Source organism: Sylvia atricapilla, chromosome 21 (assembly GCF_009819655.1).
Source record: "Sylvia atricapilla isolate bSylAtr1 chromosome 21, bSylAtr1.pri, whole genome shotgun sequence".
Classification (NCBI taxonomy): Eukaryota; Metazoa; Chordata; class Aves; order Passeriformes; family Sylviidae; genus Sylvia; species Sylvia atricapilla.
This window is the reverse complement of record NC_089160.1, coordinates 1798080-1819335: the sequence shown is the minus strand read 5'-3', so window position 1 is coordinate 1819335 and position 21256 is coordinate 1798080. Positions and strand designations below refer to the sequence as shown.

Below are 21256 nucleotides of genomic sequence, written 5' to 3'. Positions count from 1 at the left end.
TGTAGAAGTGGAAGCTCCTGTCATTGTGCCACGATCCCATGACCATGGATAAGGCAACAGCTTCCCAGAGATCAGACCCAGCAAGTGTCAGCCCAGTCTTTGCCAAAGGGGAGTTTGAAAACACCGATTTTGGACTGGTTCAGGAGCACAGAGCACTGGAGCAGAGCAGGCTGGGAATGTACTTTGCTTTAAAAACCCCACCACAGCTCTCCTGATTGTGTTCTCTCTGACTCCCCTCACTCTCAAGGATGCAGGGGACTTTTAAAGAGATGATGCCCAGGCCACCTCCTGTAACCACTAAGTGACAGATCTCAGCTTATGTGAGAGAAGTGTCCCAAAACAAGCTGCCCTGTGGCCACGCTGAGTAGAGATGGAGACAGATCTGTGGTTTTGTTTGGCAAGCAGCAGGCACAGAGTGTTTGCCTGGGGTTTCTGTGCTCAACATCCCGGAGAAACTCAGTCCCAGCCACGTTTTGCATCCATTTCATTCCAAACCCATAAAACCTGACCCTGGCTAGAGCAAAACGGTGTTAGAGCTGGTTTCTGGGCTGCATCATGTCCTCCCCATGCACAGCCTCAGCCTCCGAGGCTCCAGAGCTGGTCCAGAAATGCAAATTCTTGTGAAATCTGTCCAAAAGCAGCAAGGCAGCATGTGCTGTGCAGCTGAAACCCACCATGTGCCCAGGCGGGAGTTTTCTTCCCAGCCCTCCAGAGGCCAGGAAGGTTTTTTCTTCCCTGCGTCGCCTCTGGCTTGCAATTTTTGAGGGATGATTCACCTACCACACACTAAAGTTACCCAACAAACAGGAGCTGCAGCTCCTCAACGTGGGCCGCATCCCATCCAGACGTCTTTCCATGACCTACACGCCCAAGGAGGTCGAGGATTTTATTACTCCAAGCTCTCCTGGTGTGGTGTGAGTCCGAGGGATGTTGGGTTGGGCCACGTTTGTCCATGTCCCATCTCCCTGTGAGAGCCCAGGGCTGTCCTGGCATTCAGCTGCTGTTGGGCAGGACCAGAGCCCTCCTGCAGCTCCTGCCCAAACGAACTGGCAAAGACTCTTTACCACTGGAGGGGGAAAAAGCAAATCCTGGGGACGAGCATCTCCCCCCCTTGACTGCGCTGTCAAACGCCTCGCCAGCCCCTGGCTCCGTTTTCATCCAGCAATTTTACGAAAAACAGAAAAGTTCCATTTTAATTGGTGAAAATTCCCTCCTCCCACCCGCGGAGCACCAATCTGTAATTAGCCTTTCATGTAAAACGATGTTTATTCCTGACGGAGTTTATCTTGGCACAAACACGCGCTCTGAAATGTGCACACATTTGAAGACTCAAACCCTGCATTTAATTCTCTATCTGCTTGTTAATCCTCATTGTTCCCAAGCCCCTTTTCAAAACACACCCACAGGGAGAAGAAAGTATTTTTATATATATATATATATACATAAAAACCTCCTTCCAGCATCAGGACACCAGCAACGAGCACAGCACCAGCCCAGGTCCCAAACACACAGTGCCAAGACCACAACCTCCTGATTTTGTCCATCTTCCCCTTTCTTTAATGCATATTTTCCTTCCCAGCTGTGATGCCTCTCAATGTTCCCCCAGCAGCACAACTGAAGGATGGGAGCAGCACTGTGAGGAACCCATCCACAGCACCCAGCTCCTTTTTGGGGAACCTGCCCTCACGGGTGGAAGGCAAAACCCAAGTCTGATGATCCCTGGGTTTAATGTGGAGTGATTTGGGATTTGTACTCTCCGAGAAGTAGTGGCCACATCTCCTAAAACAGCAGCTCAAGGCTGGACCAGCAACTCCCAGGACCTGTCAGCTGGGCCTGGGTGACCAAAGCAGAGCAGATCCTTGCCCTCTGTCCATCTGTCCAGTCAGAGCCCAGCAGAGGGTCCTGAGGGGCTGTCAGTGGCTGCTCCAGGTTCTCCCATTTCCAACAGGGCAAGAAGCACAATATCCACCTTATAAAGTGAAAGGGACAGCAAAGCTTAGGGATCAGGGACAGGGGCAATATCAGGGTTGTGATTAGGGTTTGGGTTAGGGTCTGGATCAGGGTTTGGGTTTGGTTTAGGGTCAAGGTCAAGGGACATTGCTCTCCCCAGCCTGATGCATCCTGCTGGGTTGGGGTTTCCTCCAGGCCCCTTACTCAGTGTTTTTGGGGGAAAATTCCCACTGCTGAAGCCAGGCAGGTTCCAAGCTGATGGCAATGATTAACTCTGGTGAGACACTGTGGGTCAGCTGTGGCCCCAGACACTGGCTGCGTGTCCAAAGCTCTCAGCCTTTGGAAAAGCCGTGACCTGACCAAACTTCACTGGGCTTTGACTATGATTAACCTCCTGCAGTCACTGGTGCAAGGTCACCAAGCCTGGGAACAGCTCAGCACTCACACACTGCCACGGCCATCCCCTGTCCCCAACAGCGAGGTGTGACCACCTTCTGCTCCTCCAGCCCCAAAATGTGTCATCAACTCTGAACCCCACCATGGCCACCTTATGTAACTGGCAGGTTCGTGCTGGTAACCAGTTCCTGTAGCCACAGAAGCCTGGGAGGACTGTGCAGCTGAGGGGCCGGGGTGGTGGAGCCTCAGGAATTCACCCCTGTGCTCCATCTGCTCACAAACAGGGCAGGAGGGGGGAAAGAGGGAAGGGAGGGATGAAAGGGGGAAGGCACCAGCACCAGGACTGGGCCAGCAGCCCTGGGATCTGTGATCAGCCAGGGCCAGCCACCGTTTCCCAGGCTGTGATCCAGATGAGCACCGCCACTTTTGGGGACACAACTGAAGGTCCTAAAGGGCTGGAGTGTGACTCTGGGAGCAGTCCCTGCCCTGCCAGCTGCCCCATGTGAGTGACTGCCATGGCTTTTCCCAGCTGGAGCACCTGGCCAGCCCAGTGATCCACCAGGACCCAGAGCTGTGGTTCCCACTGGAGCAGCCTGGCCAGCCCAGTGATCCACCAGGACACGGAGCTGTGGTTCCCACTGGAGCCCAGTGATCCACCAGGACACGGAGCTGTGGTTCCCACTGGAGCCCAGTGATCCACCAGGACACGGAGCTGTGGTTCTCAGGAGCACCTGGCCAGCCCAGTGATCCACCAGGACACAGAGCTGTGGTTCCCACTGGAGCAGCCTGGCCAGCCCAGTGATCCACCAGGACACAGAGCTGTGGTTCTCAGGTGGAGCAGCCTGGCCAGCCCAGTGATCCACCAGGACACGGAGCTATGGTTCCCACTGGAGCAGCCTGGCCAGCCCAGTGATCCACCAGGACACAGAGCTGTGGTTCCCACTGGAGCCCAGTGATCCACCAGGACACGGAGCTGTGGTTCCTGGCCGATGCAGCTCAGAGCAGATGGTGAAGCAGTTCCAGCTCACCAACTGGGATGAGGGGCAAAGCCAACAGAGCTGTTCACACCAAGGTCAGGGGTTCATGTCCCAGCCAGGCACAGAATCCACCTGCATCCCTCTGGGAGCCAGTGCCCAGCACTGATCCACCACTGCGCCTCCATCGACACGGTGACATCACACCTGACACAAGGACCCCAAAAACCCGCAGCCCTGCTTCAGGGTGAGAGCAGCTGGGGCATCCCAAGCCCTTGATGCCTTGGGGAGAAGATGGGATGGATCCTGGCCACCAGTGGGAGGCAGGTTGGGCTCCACTCCCGAAACAAAGCTGGTGGCCCAAGGCTGCTCCATCCTTGTGAAATCACTGGGCACTTTCTGCCTCCTCTGCCCCCCTCCCGGGCTGTGTTTGGGAGCCCTCCTCCCTCTGCGGTGAGACAGGGGTGAGAAAGGATGCTTTTTTCCAAGCTGGAAGAGACAGAAAAGTTCCCCTCTTTGCCAAATCTCTCCCAAGCCATCTTCTGTTTCCCATTAACAGCGAGGAGAAGAAGAAGAAGAAGAAGAAGCCCCGCGGCTCAGCTCCACGCTCCTCCCACTGCAACTCCCATGGGCACTTGTCAACATCCCAGTGAAAAAAAGAGAATTAAACCCATGCAACCTGGCTGGCCATGACCCAGGGTGGAAAACAACTCCCCTGCCCTGCTCTTACATCTCCCCCACGGAAACTTTTCAACTCCAGTCGCTGGCAGGAGCCAGGCTGATCCCAGCTGAATTCCTTCCACTTACCAGCAAATAAATAGCAGTTAAATGAAAGGAAAGAGGAAAAAAAAAAAAAACACCCTCTTTTCAAAAGGGGGAAAACAAAGAAGTCAGGGAAAATAAATGGAGGCGAAATGTTCGGTGGTCACAGGCTCACGAAGATCTTTTTCCTTCCCAGCTGGGTACTTGACAGCCTTCCCTTTTAGCTAATTAAGGGATACTCAGAAAGAAAAATACTTCCAGCCCTTTGCCAGCCCTGAGCATTGAGGGGAGAGTCCCAGCAGGCTGGACACCAAACCCAGGAGCCCTGGGCACAGCTCCTCACCCGTCCAGGCACTGGTTTTTAGACAAATAATTGCCACTGCAGGACATCTGTGGCCTTCTCCCAGTCCTGGCAGATTTCTGCACAGCCTTTCCTCCAAATCCTCTGGTGGTGGGCACGTCCAGTCTTGGAATCATGAATTTTGGAGTCGTTTAGGTTGGAAAAGCCCTCTGAAACTATTGAGTCCTAATGTTAACCAAGCACTGCCAAGGCCATCATTCAACCATGTCCCCAAGTGCCTCCCCAACACATCCTTTCAATCCCAACAGGGTGTTTAATAAATATCTACACCTTCCCCTAGACAAGGGCCAGGCTTGAACTCCAAGTATTTCTCCCAACCAACACCTTCCCTGCTGCAAAATTTCCAAGCATCTCTTTGCAGCCTGCCCCTCACTGGACAGTTAATTACCACGGTTTTTGCAGCTTTTGAGGGAGCTGAAGGTGGTGATGCACCTTCTGTCCCCTGTCAGGAACATCCTGGGCAGGTTTCAGCCCTGCATCTTCTCCCTCCACATCTCCCAGTCAGCCCAACCCTTTCCCTGTGTGCTGGACAGGGATGGAGGTGACATGAAATTGTTTAGGGGAGGTTCAGGTTGGAGATCAGGAAAAGGTTCTATCCTCAGAGGCTCCCCAGGGAATGGGCACAGCCTCGAGGCTGCCAGAGCTCCAGGAGCTTTTTGGGATGCACAGGATGGGGTTGTGGGGGTGTGTGTGCAGGTCTAGGATTGGGTGATCCTTGAGATATCCATGGGATATTCCATGGTTCTATGATCCCACGAGATGGGGATGGGATTGGGATGAGGTGAGGATGAGGATGGGGATGCTGTGGGAAGAGCCAAAGCTCCCAAACACCCCTCAGCCAAGGCTGGGGCATCCCCACGAGGAGTGAGGCTGGAAGAAACCATCCCTCTGTTCTTCCCAGTGCCAACACACCCTCCACTGGCACTGCAGCATCATCTCCAGAGCTACAGCCACCCCCCAGAGCCCTCCAAGCTCCAGAGGAACAAAACACTATGCCAACATCACCCTCAGCCCCACTGGAGCACAATCCCTGAAATGGAGAGGGCTGGGATTCCTCCCTCCCACCCCAATATCACCGAAGTATTTCAGTTATGTTACTTATTTACCTCCACCCGACACAGCCCGAATTTCCCTGAAGACAAAAGCCTGCCCCATACCCAGCAATGCACGGGGCTGGAAATATGAAAGGGAAAATCACAGTGGCTGCTCTTGGGGCTTTCTGAGGAGAGGGCCCTCCCCAGGCTGTGCCAGGTGCTTTTTGAGTTGTTTTTCCCCCCAGGTTCACTCACAAAGGAGGTAACACACCCCATCCTGTTCCAGCTCAGCTCTCCTGCAACCAGCATCTCCCCAGATTGTCCCAGGGCTCAGCCCCAGCCCTGCCATGGAATGAGGCACATGAGGTGATGAATGACCTCCTTGGAGAGCCTCCTCCAGCGAGAGAAAATATCTTTAAGAATCAGAATAAATGAAGAAAAGCCGTTTTTCAGCAGGCTGAGCAGAGCCCTGGGGCAAGCACGGAGTCATCCTGCGCTGACACAGCGTCTGTGGGACAAAACAGCTCCGTGCTGGGACATCTGGGCTCTTCTCCTGATGGCCATCAGGAAATTATTTCTTTCCCCAAGGCTGGAGAGTTTCCCCCGGGTCTGCAGCACAGACAGCAGCACCTTTGGATAGTGCTCCTGGAGCCTGCAGACCAGGAAAAAGATCCCCAGATGACACAACACTCGTGCATCCTCATTAAACCAGACACCCAGAGGGCAAGAGAAGGGTGAAATATCCATGTGATTTTAATCTCTTGGAGCTTCCTTACATTAAAGACCACATTTGAAAACAACTGGCTATCTCAGAAAAAAAAAAAAAAATAGACCAGGCTGTCATTAAGCAAATCCAACCGCTAAAGGAAAGTGAAAACCAGCAGTATTTTATCTAATTTTTTTTTTTTTTAAGCCCAGCGAGAAGCAGGTCACACCCCTTTGCCAACGGGCTGTCACTTTTGGCTGACCTGCTCTCATTTGAAAGTTTTTCAGACGCCGGCTGGCTTCGGGGAAGGGCCAGCCCTGCCCTTGGGGTGCTGCAGGCAGCAGGGAAGAGGCGGCGGGGTTCAGAGCAGGATGAACCCCCTGCTCCCCATCCACATCCCGGGAGCCCAGCCCCGAGCCCTGCAGCTCCTGCTGCTGCCCCTGGGATGGGGATCCATAAATCCGCCCGTGTGGATCTGCACACACTCATATCTGCATATAAATTAAATCCTGAGCCCCGGAGGGTTTGAGCCCACACGACAGCCACAGGCAGAGCTCCCTCGGAGCCACACAATGTTTAACGAGAGCGAGGGGAACTGGGGACAGCCCCGACCACTCCGAGTGTCCCCGGTGGCAAAGGGCTCCGAGGGCAGGTGAAATGTTAATGCGCTTTCCTGAGGAAATGTCTCTGCTTTTTGCTGCATCAAGGGCTTTGGAATGGGAATAAACAACAGGGCAGGTTAATGAAGGCTTCTGTCAGTTCCCGGGTGAGGTTTGGTCCTGTGAGTCAGGGTTAAAAGCCTTACACCCCAGCTCTGTGGCCAGGGAGCCTCGTCTTCCTCTCCATAGAAATACGGCTTTTTGGGATGGGAATCGTAACTACACTGTCCCTACAAAACCACCCTGTCCCTACAAAACTGTCCTGTCCCTACAAAATTACCCCTGTCCCTACAAAATCACCTTATCCCTACAAAATTACCCCTGTCTCTACAAAACCACCCTGTCCCTAAAAAACTATACTGTCCCTACAAAATTACCCCTGTCTCTACAAAACTATTCCTGTCCCTACAGAATTACCCCTGTCCCTACTAAATTACCCATCCCTACAAAACTACCCCTGTCCCTATAAAATTACCCCTGTCCCTACAAAACTACCCCTGTCCCTACAAAATTACCCCTGTCTCTACAAAACTATTCCTGTCCCTACTAAATTGCGCATCCCTACAAAACTATTCCTGTCCCTATAAAATTACCCCTGTCCCTACAAAACTACCCCTGTCCCTACAAAATTACCCCTGTCCCTACAAAATCACCCTGTCCTTACAAAATTACCCCTGTCCCTACAAAATTACCCCTGTCCCTACAAAACTACCCCTGTCCTGCAGGTGCCAAGGGTGGGATTGCTGTAGGGAACAGACCCCACAGCCCCCAGTCTTGTTTTCAGCTGCCTGAGCTTCCCCTTCGCCCATCCCTGCTCGGGGGCAAAGGGAAAAGCAGGCACTGAGAGGATTCAGCAGCAACCTGCCAGGATTTGGGCTATGGGGGGATGTGGGGGGCCAGGGCCAGCCCTGGGATGCAAAACCCCAAAGGTTGGGGTGGGTCCAACCCTTTTGATCCAAAGGTGGGGATGTGCTGGAGGACAGCAGCCAGCCCTGCTCTGTGCCAGCGCAGGAGATGCTGCTCCTGAGGCATTCCTCAGGGATCCTGGCAGGAGGCAATCCCTTCCCGAGGGAGCTGGGACACGCTCTGGGTGGGTGTTATGGACACGAGGAGCAGGACAGGGCTGCTGGGTGCCAAGGATGAAGGGCAGAGAGGTGACACCGCGGTCAATCCTCACGACAGGGTAAATCCATCACTGCTGCAGGGAAGGCTCCCAAATCCCAACTGCTCCAGCTGAAGCCAAAACGCCCAGCACTTTACAGTGGCCAAGGAGTGACTCTGAGTGGGAACAGCTCCTCACAGCAAGCACAGGCAACCTGGAGCTGGAACATCCCCTAAAAACATCCCTGCTGCAGCACTGCGCTTGGAGAGCTGCAGGCTCAGGCTGCAGGACCCTTTGAAGTGTTTGTGGAGCTTCAGGAGAAGTGCCCAGGAGCTGGGAGAGGCACAGAAGAAGAAGGGAATGAGGAGATGGAGGAGGCGAACCCCCGGCAGCCTGTCGGCATCACAGGCAGTTTGCAGAACCAGGGAGAGGCTCGTTTTTTTTTGTCTCCTCTGCTAATGAGACTGATACCAGCCGCTTCTCGTTGAACCAGTCTGACCATCAGGCTGAGCCAAAACTGATTCATTCATAAGAAAATGGGAAAAGGAGATCGACTCATCACCCTGACTAATGGGGAACCCGGCCAACAACCTGCTGCCTCCACCGCAGCCCCACGTCCTGCTCTCTGGGTTCTTCATCATCCTCCCCAAAGCTCATCAAAGCTCAGGGGAAGTTTTACAGGCGGTGATAAAGCAGGAGTTATCTGCTGCAGAAAGTGCCGGCGCGTGGCCAGGAGCCGGGATCACCCGGCCGTGCCTGGCATTTGGCAATAGCTAATTCCTCATTCAGAAGCAGAGGAAACATTAAAGCCCTCGGAGACGTCTCTTTCCACGCTGCTCTGCCTCGCATCATCTTCACAACAGCTTTTTAGGGTTGTGTTTTGTTGGGTTTTTTTTTATCTCTGTCCTTCTTCATCCGGCAATAAAAAGAAAAAAAAAATCTAAACAACCGCCTTTGTGGAGTTAGGAAAACTCTGCCTGCTGTAAAAACTGTTTTCTGTGGGGGTGGTTTTTTTGCGTCACTTTTGTTTATGAGGCCAGTGGAACACAAACTGTGGCAGGGGGAGGCCGCAGATGGCGGGGCTGGGAACCCTGGGGATGGAAGGATGCTGTCCCAAGGGAAGGAAACGAGCTCAGAAAAGCAGGCTGGGGCTAATCTTATCTCCAGATGGAGATTAGGATGGGCCAGCAGGAGTTAACAGCCAGGCGCAGGGGTCACACCAGGACCTGAAGTGCCTCCTCTCCAGGCTCCTTGGTTCATGCTCTGGTTGATGAACTGAAGCAGGGCAGAGTTTAAAAAACAGCTTTTAAAAAAATCTGCCATGATTTCTCAGCTTCGGGCAACGCATTGGATTTTATATGAATCTCCCTTAATAAATTCCTCTCCTAAAATGCAGATCCCAGGGGAGTTCCAGCTCTCCCAGGGAAAAGCCTGTAACACCATCCCTTGCCCCTAGACCACCCGAGTTTTTATTGCCTGACCCTGCAGACATCAGGACAAGGGAGGCAAAACTTCAATTCTCGGTGAGAAACCCATCCCGGGTCTTGAAAATCCCCATTTTCAAGGCAAAAAAGCACCAGCCAGGCCAGTTTGGGTGGGGAAACACCCCAAATCTTGACGCTGGGAGTGCTCAGCCTCCTTGGCGGTTCCAAAGGGAGAGTGGAAAACTGAGGCCACGTGAGTCAGAGACAAGCAGAGCTCTGGATATCGCAGCCAGTGTCTCTCACCTCTCCCACACCACCCCAGCAGGCTGCGGAAGAGTTGCCAAATATAAACTTTTCATTTTCCCATCTGGGTTCCAGGGCAGTGGTGGAGCATTTCGCACACGACACTGAGAGGGGAATTGCCCGGAGCAAAGGGCTTTAGGGTTCATTCCCAGCTGTCCCTCCCAAGGGCATCCAGACCCCCAGAATCAGCCCCATGAGCGTGCATCCCACACCTGCTGAGCAGGACAGGAAAAACCTGCAAGGGATGGGAATCTCATTCCCAAGGTGCGAGGGAAAAAGCTGTTCACAAAGTCGTTGACAACATCCCTGTCAGTCCTCACCCCTTCCCCTCCCAGGCTGGGTTCTCACCGACTCTGGAGAAGTTTTCCTGGCATCAGGACAGACAGAACAGCATTTAATTAATGCTGAATTTTCTCCTGGGTGGAGGAATGGTGGGGAACAGGCAGGAGGAGCCTCACAAACACCTCAAACCTCCACCAGTGCTGAGGCTCCAACGAGTTTATATTAAAAAAAAAAAAAGATAAGAACCCAATACCTCTGATATTCCTCCTTGGAAGTGGCCAGTCCTGATACCACTCTTATTATTGTGCTCTGCAATTAAGTGATAAAGCTATAATTGCCTTATCTGATGCAGCTGGGCACAGCAGCAAAGCTGGAGCTGGCCTCGAATTCCTCACCATGGGCATTTTAAAGCCACCCTGTCCCAAAGGATTCCCCTGCTTTGTGGACAGACAGACGGACAGGACCCTACAGCAGCTTCCTGGGGCAGCGGCATCACCCCTGTGCATGGCCCCACTGGTATCCCCAGCTCCACAGCAGGCTCAGCCCCGGCCAGGATGGGAGCACACGGAGTAAAAGGAGCAGCTCTGAGTCCAGTGGTTCCCACATCCCTGCTCCAGCATCCTGGGAAGAGCCTGCCAGGGCCCAGGGCGCTGTGAGAGCAGATCCTGCCGTGGGATCCAGCTGTAGCAGTGGGATCGGGGCACTGGATGTAGAGGCAGTGACCCCAGTTTCCCAGCCTGATGCTTTGGGATGAGGAGCAAAGCCACACCCAGCTGCTCTCAGGCCATAGAAAGCCCAATTCGCAATTTCCATTCGCACGTTCATCACTTCTAAAGGAGCTCTAAAGGGGTTGTGGCATCTTCCAACAGCACCAGCCCTGATTTCAGCCGGTTTAAGGTTTGCTGTCCCCTAAAACCTCATCCTTGCCATTTTTTCCACTTTTTTTTTACTATTTGACCTCAACATTGCTCCTGACCCTGGGGACCTGGCACCAGAACCTGGGGCAAAGAAAACTCCAAACTCCTCCTTGGGTGAACATTCCCCAAACATGCCCCAATCCCCCTGGCCCTAAAGGACAAAGCCGCCGTGGCCCTGCAGCCCCAGGGGCCAGGGGAGGGGACAGTGCCCGTGTCCCCTGGCAGGGTGGGCAGGCTCCCGCCGGGGAGCAGCCACAAGAAAGGGCCCATGCGATTTGCATCGTTAGCATTCTTTCCCTTTTAATAACCCAAGGTGTTACCAGCAACACTGTTACTGATTTTTATCTCCGCAGCGCCTTTTAAGAGCTCCAATTTGTTTTTCTTGGAGATCTCGTTTTGTTTTATTAAAGCTGACACCGAAGAGGGGAAAAAGGAGACGTTCTGGGCCCAGAACAAAAATATCCCGTTTAAAAACCCCGTATTATTTTCTTGGAAACCCTTCTCCGTTGACTTTAATTAAGCTCTCCCCGGGCCTGCAAGCTTGGCGTGCTTGGCTCTGAGGCAGGTTTAATCCCAGACAAGCTCCCCACACCCCCCAGCTGTCCCCGCTCCCACAAATCTTAAGACACAAACCAGGTTTTGCTAAAATGCACGGATTAATGGCTGGCCCGCCATCAAGAACATCCTGACGTCGCCTTTTCGTCACCGCTCACGGCGTGAGCACAGGGCTGATCCAAAAAAGCGGCTTTACTCCTTTATTTTTATTTTCTCCTTTATTTTATGACATTTTTCTTGCCATTGCAAGGCTGGGGGGATGGATCTCTTGTGCCCGACCATGCCCCAGAGCTATCAGGGCAAGCACAGCCCAACTCTGCTGAGCTTTGTGCCGGGTGCTGCCATAAAATCAATAATTACCCCTCCCCACTCCTTGGGAGGAGGAAGCTCTTTAGGATGATTGCAAACACTCCAAAAGTTGGGAAATCCCAGGAGGGAGCTTGTCTGGGCATCATCTGGTGCATGCCCATTATGTAATTACCGTCAATCTTTAATCACAGATGATACTTTTCCATCGGAATCGAACCAGACGGAGCACGGGAGGCACAATCCTCACCGAAGGAGCTGCTTTTAGATGCGACTCCCACCTCGGTGGGCTCCAGGTTTATTCACTGAGCTCTCTCTACTTTGCACAGGGTTTGTGCAGAAAACCCCTCCAGCTCCCTGGCAAACACCCACATCCCCTCGAGAGTGAAGGATTTTGTCTCCCTTTTACACACACGGGATCTAGAAGCGCCGAGGTTGAGGCCAAGACCTTGAAACAAAAGCTTTGCTTCGGTGCCTGCCTTGAGCTGACCAAGAAAATGTCCTTTGGGGACACCCCTGGGCTTGATGGGCACACACCCTGAGGTCCCCAGCCCAGCGGGTCCCCAGGACGGGGCAGAGGGTGGGTGCTCAGGGCAGGTTCCTGGGTTGCAGGCACTGTGGTAGGGTTGTTTCTCCTCCCTGAGAAGGGCCCTGGTGTTTGCCCGGGGCGAAGCCCAACAAGTCAGCCCATGCAGCGAGCGCCTGAGCTGCTGCAGAGCACGCGGGGCTGCCCGCCCCGGGAGAGGCAGCTGCTCTGCAGGGAATCCTGCAATGCAATTGCAGTCCCTTCCTTTGGGTTGGATGCAGAGATCCAGCTCCAGCCCCACTGCCGTGGGCACCTTCACTGGAGCAGCTCGCTCAACCCCCGTCCAACCCAGTCATGGCACAGCAAAACCCATCACGAGCTGCTAAATAAAAACTCAGAACCAAAAAAAAAAAAAAAAAAAAATCCTAAAGATGTGGGATTCAGTGAGCTCCTGTCCTCCACTGCGAGGTTTCACAGAGGAGATTTTCCCAAAATCGTGCTGCTGTGGCAGCACTGACCCCAAAACCCTGTCCCCAGTTGGTGCCCGCACTGTGACACCGTGCCGGGAGCTCCCGAACGGGACATCCCCCGAGCTGGAGCTCCCCTGGGGCATGCCAAGAGCTGCTGGGGCTGCTGTCCTGCCGCTGTGTCCTCTCGGTGATCCCACAAGAGGCTGGCAGGTTCCTCAGGGCACGCCGGGCTGCTCCTTGCACAGAGGCCAGCGTGGCACGGCACGGCACAGCACGGCTGCCAAGGATGCCCGGGATGAGTTCCAGCAAAACAACTCACCACGGGCACAGGGCTGTGCCCTGGCAGCTCTTCCTGAGGGTTTTCCCCCGAGTTTCACCCCGCTCCAGCTCTTGAAGGACACGCTGAGGACACGGAGCAAACTGGCGCATCAGGGAATTTTTTTGGGATCTACGACTTAAAGAACAAGGCAGGGGGAAACCCAGGAGATGGAATGCGGGGCTGTGCCCCTCTCCCTGCCCGCAGGAGTGTCCCAGGGAGGCCGGAGCAGCGGCCAGAGCCCCGCAGAGCGGCGGGCAGGGCGCGAGGGCAGCGCCGTGTCCCGGAGCTGGCAGGACCTGTTGTGCGAGGTGCCGGGGAGAGGCTGGAATGGCTCGGGCCCTGTGAGCGTGTTGCAGCAATTCCCAGCACACGTCACGGGGGTTTTGCAACCGCCTCAACTGTCTCGGGGTGGATGAGCCGAGAGGAGAATTGAGAGCTCCAGGGCCTGCAGTGGGCTCGGCAACATCCCCTGGCTGTGGCACACATCTCTCCATCAGACCTTCTTCTGCAGGGCTGAACTCCAAAGGGCAGCGTCTCCTACCCCCGCCATCTCCCTGACCATCTCCTTCCGCCCCCGACAGGGAATAATCAATCCTTTCGAGGAAGAGGAAGGAAAAACCCAACAGATCGCTGCTGTGATGGGTTCAGCGGTGTATTTGCTCAGGTGCTGGGCTGGTGTCCAGTCCTCTGGCTGCCCATTGCCATGGAGATGCCGTGGGATGCACAGGCTGAAGGTCGTGGAGATCCGGGGAGAAGTGACTCCTCAGGGAAAACACCAGCTGCAAGATGTGGGTGCACGGCCTCTGTCTCAGCTGGGAAATTCTGGCGTCCTCCTCCACGCTTTGACCCACTCATAAGAAACCCCTGAAGGGTGATCATTCCCAAAAAAACGTGAGTGGGAGAGACCGAGGCGTTTGGTGACGTGCCAGAAAATTCTGTATGGCACCTGGAGAGCAGCCAGCAGAACCCCAAAATGGACTCGGGGATCTTAAAGGCCTTTTTCAAACCTACTCCCTGATTATGGAGCCAGGGTGGGGCCTCACGTGTCTCCAGCAAGGGGGCACAGCTTGGGAAGTGCCCGTGGCATCACCCCAAGTGCCACCAATGTCCCCAAGAGTTGTATCACCTCCTCCAGCCACGCTGCCCCCCTGCTGCTGGCTGAGGGCAGGGAATGGGATAAAACAGCAAAAGGCTGCTCTGGGCTCGTATTTGGATGGTGCCAAACCCTGCCAGGCACAGCAGCAGTGCCACTGTCCCTCCGGGGTCCCCTCCCTGTCAGCGAGGCAGGAGCGGGGCTGGCTCTCTGCCCCACAGGGAATTTCCCCCGTGCACACCGTGGGACACAAAAATCAGCCCTGGGAGGTGGAAACCCGGGTGATTCCTCCTTCCCCAAACAGAGAATTCAGCTCCACACCCGCTGATCCTCACGGTCCCCGTCACACCACCAGATTTTTTGGAAGACTGATACTGGTGGGATGGGGTGATTGACGGTGGTGCCTCCTAAGCGGGATAATCCCTGTGGACAGACGTGTCTGGAGAAGCTGGAGAAGGAGGGAGAGAGGCAAAGGAGCTGTCCCAGGGACACGGGCAGGTGACAACGCCCACGTGAGCTATGCACAGGCAGCCCTTGGGCACTGAGCGAGGTCAGGAGTGCCTCCCAGCTACAGGGTTTGGCCCAACCTGATGGGTCAGGTGTATTTTAAGGTGTTGGATGAGAACCATCCCAGCAGATGGGCGGTTTCCAGCTGCTGAGGGGTTTTAAGGAAATTAAAGGGTGGCTTGTCAAATTTGTGGATTTCTCCCCAGGAAATGAAATGGTTCCTTTGCCTTGCGCTGCATCACAGCCCATTGTCACCTCGTGCCACCACATCCATCCCGGCGCTGTGATCTGCAGCACTAACCCCTTCACCCTCCAATCCCTCCTCCTCATCCTCCTCATCCTCCTCATCCTCCTCATCCTCCTCTTCCTCCTCCTACTCTGGTCCAGTCTCAGTGATGGAGCTGCAACTCAGCACCTTCAAATTTTAACTTATCCAAACTTTGCTCCAAACCCCACAAAGTGGAGGTGGTTTTGTTTATTTAGTTGCAACTAAAAGGACCAAAAACCTCCAAACCAACCGCACAACTCTGTGTTCCACTTCTTCATTGGCCACAGTGAGGTCACAGGGGCTGCCACCACTCAAGGACAAATAGCCACCAGGAAATACAACCTCACATCTTCTTGGCTGGTCAGTGGAGGACACTTAAAAGTAAATTAAAAATCACTAAAACGGCAAACGTGCAGGCTGAGAGGGCCCCTGTAGTCTTGAAAAAACAAGAACCTCCCTTAGAAACAGCACTCCGGCCTCCTAATAACCTTAATCGCTCCCGACAGCCCCAAGAACCAGGTTTAACAACATGACTGGGCTTTGTTTGCTTTTCAGGCTGCTTTATCTCACACGGCACCTTGCAATCAGCTCAGGCAAAAACTCAGTTCCTCTAAAAAATTCTCCCCCCTGTTTCCCTGTAGTCACCAACTCCAGCTCCCACAACAGAGGCGGCTGAGCTGGGGCAGAGCCTGGTGCTGGCACATTGGCATTCCACCGCGGAAAACCCCCAGGAAATCTGGGAAAGCTCTGTGCTGCCCTTTGTACTCCCCAGCTAGCAGGGCAAGGTAAGAGAAACGTCTCTTTTTTATCTCTTTTTGCTGGATTTACATCCCCACCTGGGCTATGTAAATATTGTTTGTGTCAGTGCACCCCTCTGTGGGGTATGGGGAGGGCTGGGAGCCTGGATGGATGTGGGAAAGGCCCCAGGAATGCTCAGGTCCACAGCACCCTTGGGCTATAAAGCTATGAAACGGGGCCAGCACAGCACCCTGGTAATCAGCAAAAGCTCCAAATCCTGCAGATTTGGGTTAGAAGGTGACAACCACAGTGGCACCTTCAGGACACGGGAGCTTCCCAAGTGCCAGCTCTGGATGATGACCCCACCCTCCCAATTTAGTTGGGATCATTTCCAAGAATTACCTCTTGTGATGTGGCCAACGGGCTGAGGAAAGGGATCATCCCCCTCCTCTAAAGGGCTCCAGGAGAGCTGGACTGGGACAGGACAAGGGGGAATGTGTTCCCACTGCCAGAGGGCAGGGCTGGATGGGATCTTGGGCAGGAATTGTTCCCTGGGAGGGTGGGTAGTCCCTGGCACAGGGTGCCCAGAGCAGCTGTGGCTGCCCCTGGATCCCTGGAAGTGTCCAAGGTCGGGTTGGACAGGGTTTGGATCAGCCTGGGATGGTGGGAGGTGTCCCTGACCATGGCAGGAGTGGAGGGTTGTGATTTTCAAGGTCCCTTCCAACCCAAAGCACTCTGTGATTTACCCTCAACTTGGGATTTCACTTCCCAGCTCCTAAAGCTCCGGCCATGTTCAGAATCTTCTTCAGCCCAGAGAGGAGTCCAGGGCTTCTCCTCCCCCTCTTTCATATGACTGTTAACACTGAAATGCTTTATTTTCTCAAAAGAAACCTCTTGCTCTTTCTTACCAGGCCTTCATTACAATGCTGGAGTAAAACCAGCCTTTTCCACCTATGCTCCCCTGTCCTAAGGATGTGAAATCAGCACAAAGAAATTCCCCAGCGAGACAGGTGGGAATTCAGGAATAAAGGTGACATCAGCCCTGCCTTGGCCTCAGGATCTGGTCAGTCAGGGACGGTGATCCATGCACCATTCCAGCTTTCCTAAGCATAGGCAGCTCCAGCAGCCTCTGCTCCCTGCCTGGAGCCAGACTAAAGGGGGGAAGCTGCTCCTCAAATCCTCGCACACGGATCTCAGGATGCTGATGGACACAGGGATGCACTCAGAGGAGCTGCAGCCAAACCCAGCCAGCTCCTCAGGCTGTCTCTCTGAATGCTTTCAGTGCCATTTCCAGGCACCAAAACATTAAATATTAAGCGGAGAGAGAGTTAATCTATACCCGGGATATTGACACAAAGCGGAGGAGGGGAGAAGAAAAAGATAAATAGATTTATTTTTTTTAAAAAAACCAAAATCTGCGTGCCTTTTTAGGCTGTCCCGCCGAGGCTTTCCACACCTCGGGCACGGCACCAAGGATGTGTAAATGTCACTCTCCTGGCTTTGCCCAGGTAGCTGGAGCAGCCTCTGGGACCCTTGGGTGGCTCGTTGGCTGAGGGCACAGCCCTGGTCAGGGACAAGGTCACCTTGTGGTCCCCTCTCCCAGGGCTGGGGCAGCATCCAAGCAGTGGCAGAGCAGACACTGATGTAAGAGGATTAATGGCCACTTAATGCTCACCAGGACTGTGCTGCCACTCAAAAGGGCTTTTGGAGCTGGGCAGGATGAGGCTGTGGGATGGCTCAGCCAGCCCTTGGCTCAGTGTCAGCCCTCACTGTGCGACCAGCACTGGGACAGCCACAGATCCACGGATCCCTCAGCACCGGAACGAGCCCTGTACAACCCGAGAGAAACGTCACCACTCATCTCCCAGCAAACACCCTCAAGCATCACTCAACACCTCTCCAACAAAGCCGGATTTTTATTTTTTTTTTCCTGGCCAAGTGCTCACATGTATATTATTCTTTTTTTTTTTTTTTTTTTTTTTTTTTTTTAATTCCAGTCTCAGCATTCCTCCAGTCCCCCCCAGAAGAAAACAAACCCACGAAAAGCACAGACTGTGCCTCGCACAGGCGTCCCGCGGGGCAGGGGCACGCGGTGGTCGCAGCAGCCCGCCCGCCCCAGCCCGCCGTGCTTGTTGACATAGGCAGCACAGTATATTTCTTTAAAGACAGGAGCCTATGCATTCGATGCATCGCTGCCACAGGGTTTGTTTTCAAAGCCTGACCCCAGACCTGAACTCCACGGATCCTGCGCTTCTCAAGATCAAACGCGAAAAAACGTGACCAATGCAAACAAGAAACAAACCTTGATAATTATAGCCGGGGCGGCTATTGTTTAGTGCCGACTAGCACCCGCTTTAGCATAAACAGAACCCTATTTTTAAAGGGATGCCTGACCAGCTGACAGCATTACTCCCCATTTTGCCTCCAAAAAAACCTCCTGTTTGACACAAACCCACCTTCCCTGAGAGCTGGAGGTGCTCGGAGAGCAGAGACAAAAGGCTGAGGCGTGTCCACAGCCATCCTGGATGCCGCTGTGGGAGCGAGGAGCGGATCCTTGTCCCCCCAACCTGCTCCCTGCTGGGGGGAGATGAGGGGCTCCCTGGGGTCCAACCTGCAGCTGGTGGCCTCCAGAGGGACGTGGGAGGACAAACAGACAGCACCGCTCTTTTTCAGAAAGGCCGTATCACTTAGCGCTTGGATAAAAAAAAAAAAAGGCGCTACGATATTTTTCCTGATTATGGTTTGCACGCAAAACGAGCGCCCGCGGGGAAATTATGCAACGCCGAGAGGGGAAGGGTGGGAGAGCAAGGGAGGAAAGGCTGGAGGGGGTCCAGGGCTGTACCCCAGTGCCCCCAGCCCCCGCCAGTGCAGCTGCAGCCCCCGAGGTGCCGCAGATGGGCTCCGTCACCGCCGCACCACAACCTCGGAGCCACGGGCTCGGCAGAGGTTATTAACGGCCTCTTCATTAAGCGCCCAGACCGAAATGCATATCTATTCGTCACCCAGGCAATTTAATTAGCCAGCCCGGGTTCACCTCGCACACCCACACACCTTTCTTTTTTCGAGGCCTCTGTGTGGTCATGGCCTTAAATAAATAGACGGCAGGAGCAAAAGGCAGATGCTGACTCCTACAACCTCTGTCTTGGGCACGGAGCCTTTAAACCACCAGAACTCTCAGTGTTTAATTTCTTTTGTTACCGCTTCTACCTTTAGAGCCCTGCCTTAGGCTTTCTAGATACAATCGCAGGCAGCAGGAAACAGAGAGCTACACTATGAGCTTCCTGGGCATCACACGCTCACACACACAACACACACACTCCCGGCCCATCAATCACCCTAATTACAGCTGGCCACACGTCCGCAGCTCGCTGTGGCACTCCGTTAGTACCCGTAATTACACGGTCGCGTCGTTTCCCTGGTCAGAGCATCAGGGAGTTAATTTGGGATTGGAGATGTGGTGGATCCCGTAATGAAATTCATCCTGGCGCGCTCCCCGCCGCACTCGCCGGCCGTGCGCCAGCTGAGGGAGGGAGTGCGGGCAGTGCTGCTCCCCAAAACAAGGCTCTGAGGTCCTCACACACCCCTGGCACTCGTCCTTCCCCCGGCACACTGCTCGTTCCTGGCTGCTGCCCACATCCCATCCAGAGTCAGGACAGCACCACGAGCAGGTTCCCTCAGCGTCAAGCGTTTGTCTCCACCTGGCAGATGAGAGCAAGGTGGGCCACGCGTGTCCCTCACTGGGATGGATAAATCCTCCAGAGGGGATAGCGGGACCTGGGACGAGGCTGGGCCTCCCAACACCGGTGTCCAGCCAGCAGGCTGGCGTCCCCTCCGCCAAGTCTACCTCAACAGCACGGTCTTGGCACCAAGAAACATCCCTTTTCTCCAAGTTAACCCTACCCGGCGTGCATCCTAACCGGGCCTGTCGGTCCTACCAAAACACACGGCTGCGTTCAGCCCATGGATCTGGCTTTTCAGGGATGTCAAGTGCTTGGGGACCCCGCGCCGCCCTCGCAGTGACAGCGCTGCCAGCCCTGCCCCGTGCCGGCTGTCCCACTGAATGGACGCGGCTCGCAGCGAGCGTGGCAGCCGCGCAGATGCTCTCCTGCAGCCACCCCCGGCCAACAGGGCAGACAGATAGAAAGCTTGAAGCTCATAAAATAGAACAATAATAAAGAAAACTATAGGGGGTGGATCACGCCCAGCAGCTGATTCACCAACGCTGCTCTGCTTTACCCCAAGACCAGCGGGACAAGCCGAGGGTGTGTTTTTTTTCAGCAGAATTACTTTTAATTGAGTACATCGGAGCTTAGAAACACATGATGCCGTCGGAGATAAATATAGCCACGGCTACGAGGATAGAGGGGGCAGGGAGCAATCGAGGTTCAACACAGCCGAGAAGGAGCTTCCAGCTCCGGGAGGCAGCGCCGCCGACACCTTTCCCCGTTCGGCTGGGGCATCCCCGCTCCGCTCCCTGCCCGGGGCACCCCCCGCACGCCCTGCCCGGCCCGGGCAAGCGGCCGCCGAGCCCCTACCTGTTTTAAACTCTAGCGCCGGGTCCTTCTCCCCCTCGCCCAGGTCGCTCTGCAGCATCATGTAGAGGATCCCGAAGGAGTTGTGGATGCCGAAGATGGAGCCGTTGCACCAGGCGGCGGCGAAGACCACCACCCAGCCGAAGCCGCCTTCGGGGGGCTGGAAGGGCGCGGCGACCCCGCTCTGTCCTCGCTCAGCCGCGGCCCCGGCCCCGGCCCCGGGCTCGCTGTCGCCCGCCGCCGCCGCCGGCACCTTCTCGTCGCGTTGCGCCATCGCGGCCGCGCTCCGGCCGCCGCCCGCCGCCCGACTGCCCCGCAGCCGGTCCCACATGCCCGCCGTCCCCCCCGGCCGGCCCCCCCGCCCGCCCCCTCCTGCCGCAGCCTCACTCCCCGCCTCCCCTCCGCCGCCTCCATCCTCCTCCTCCTCCTCCATCGCGCCGCTCGGCCCCCCGAGTCCCTACCTGCGGCGGGGGCCGCCCTCTCCGCCCGCGCCCCCCTCCCGTCCCCCCGCCCTCCTCACGGGCGGCCCCGGGCCCGGCCGCGGCCCCGCATCGCCCGCCGAGCCTCCGCGCCGCCCCCGCCGCCGCATCCTGCAGCGGGCCCGGCCCGGGGCGGGCCCCCGCCGGCGCCGCCCCCGCGGGGCCCGGGGGGCCTCAGGAGCCACGGGGGAGCCGCCGCCGCCCCCCGAGCCCAGCGCCGTGCCCCGGCTGCGGGACAGCCCCCGGCAGCCGCCCGCGGGGCTCTGAGGCCCGCCGGGGGATGCTGCCGCTGCCCGGAGCCCCGCGGAGGAGCCCCCGGAGCCGCCCGAGCAGGTGGCGAGCAGCGGGCGGGGGGATGAGTTTCTTTCCGCGCAGGGCATCCCGGTGGGGGTTTTTTGGCGTGCTTTATCCCCGGGAAGTTTGGAGAGGGTTTGTGTGGCACCAAACCGGCGTCTGGCCGGGGGAAGCCGCCAGCATCACCCCGGCGGCGGGGCTGTCCCCTGTTGTCACCCCCACGCTGCCGTCTCCGGCCACCCAAACCCAGTGATTTTGGAAGCTGTTCCTTCGCCTCTGCTTTGTTTTGCAGCGAGCTC

At 55.6% G+C, this 21256-nt stretch overlaps 1 protein-coding gene across 1 annotated transcript in view; it reads right to left on the bottom strand.

Moving 5' to 3' along the window:
- SLC16A2 (solute carrier family 16 member 2) overlaps window positions 1-20515 on the bottom strand; it is a 35733-nt gene extending 15218 nt beyond the window's left edge. Inside the window, exon 1 of the mRNA XM_066333910.1 lies at window positions 20188-20515. Within this exon, the coding sequence (XP_066190007.1) occupies window positions 20188-20515 (328 nt within the window). The remainder of the gene's footprint in view (window positions 1-20187) is intronic.
- Between the last annotated feature and the right edge of the window lie 741 nt (window positions 20516-21256).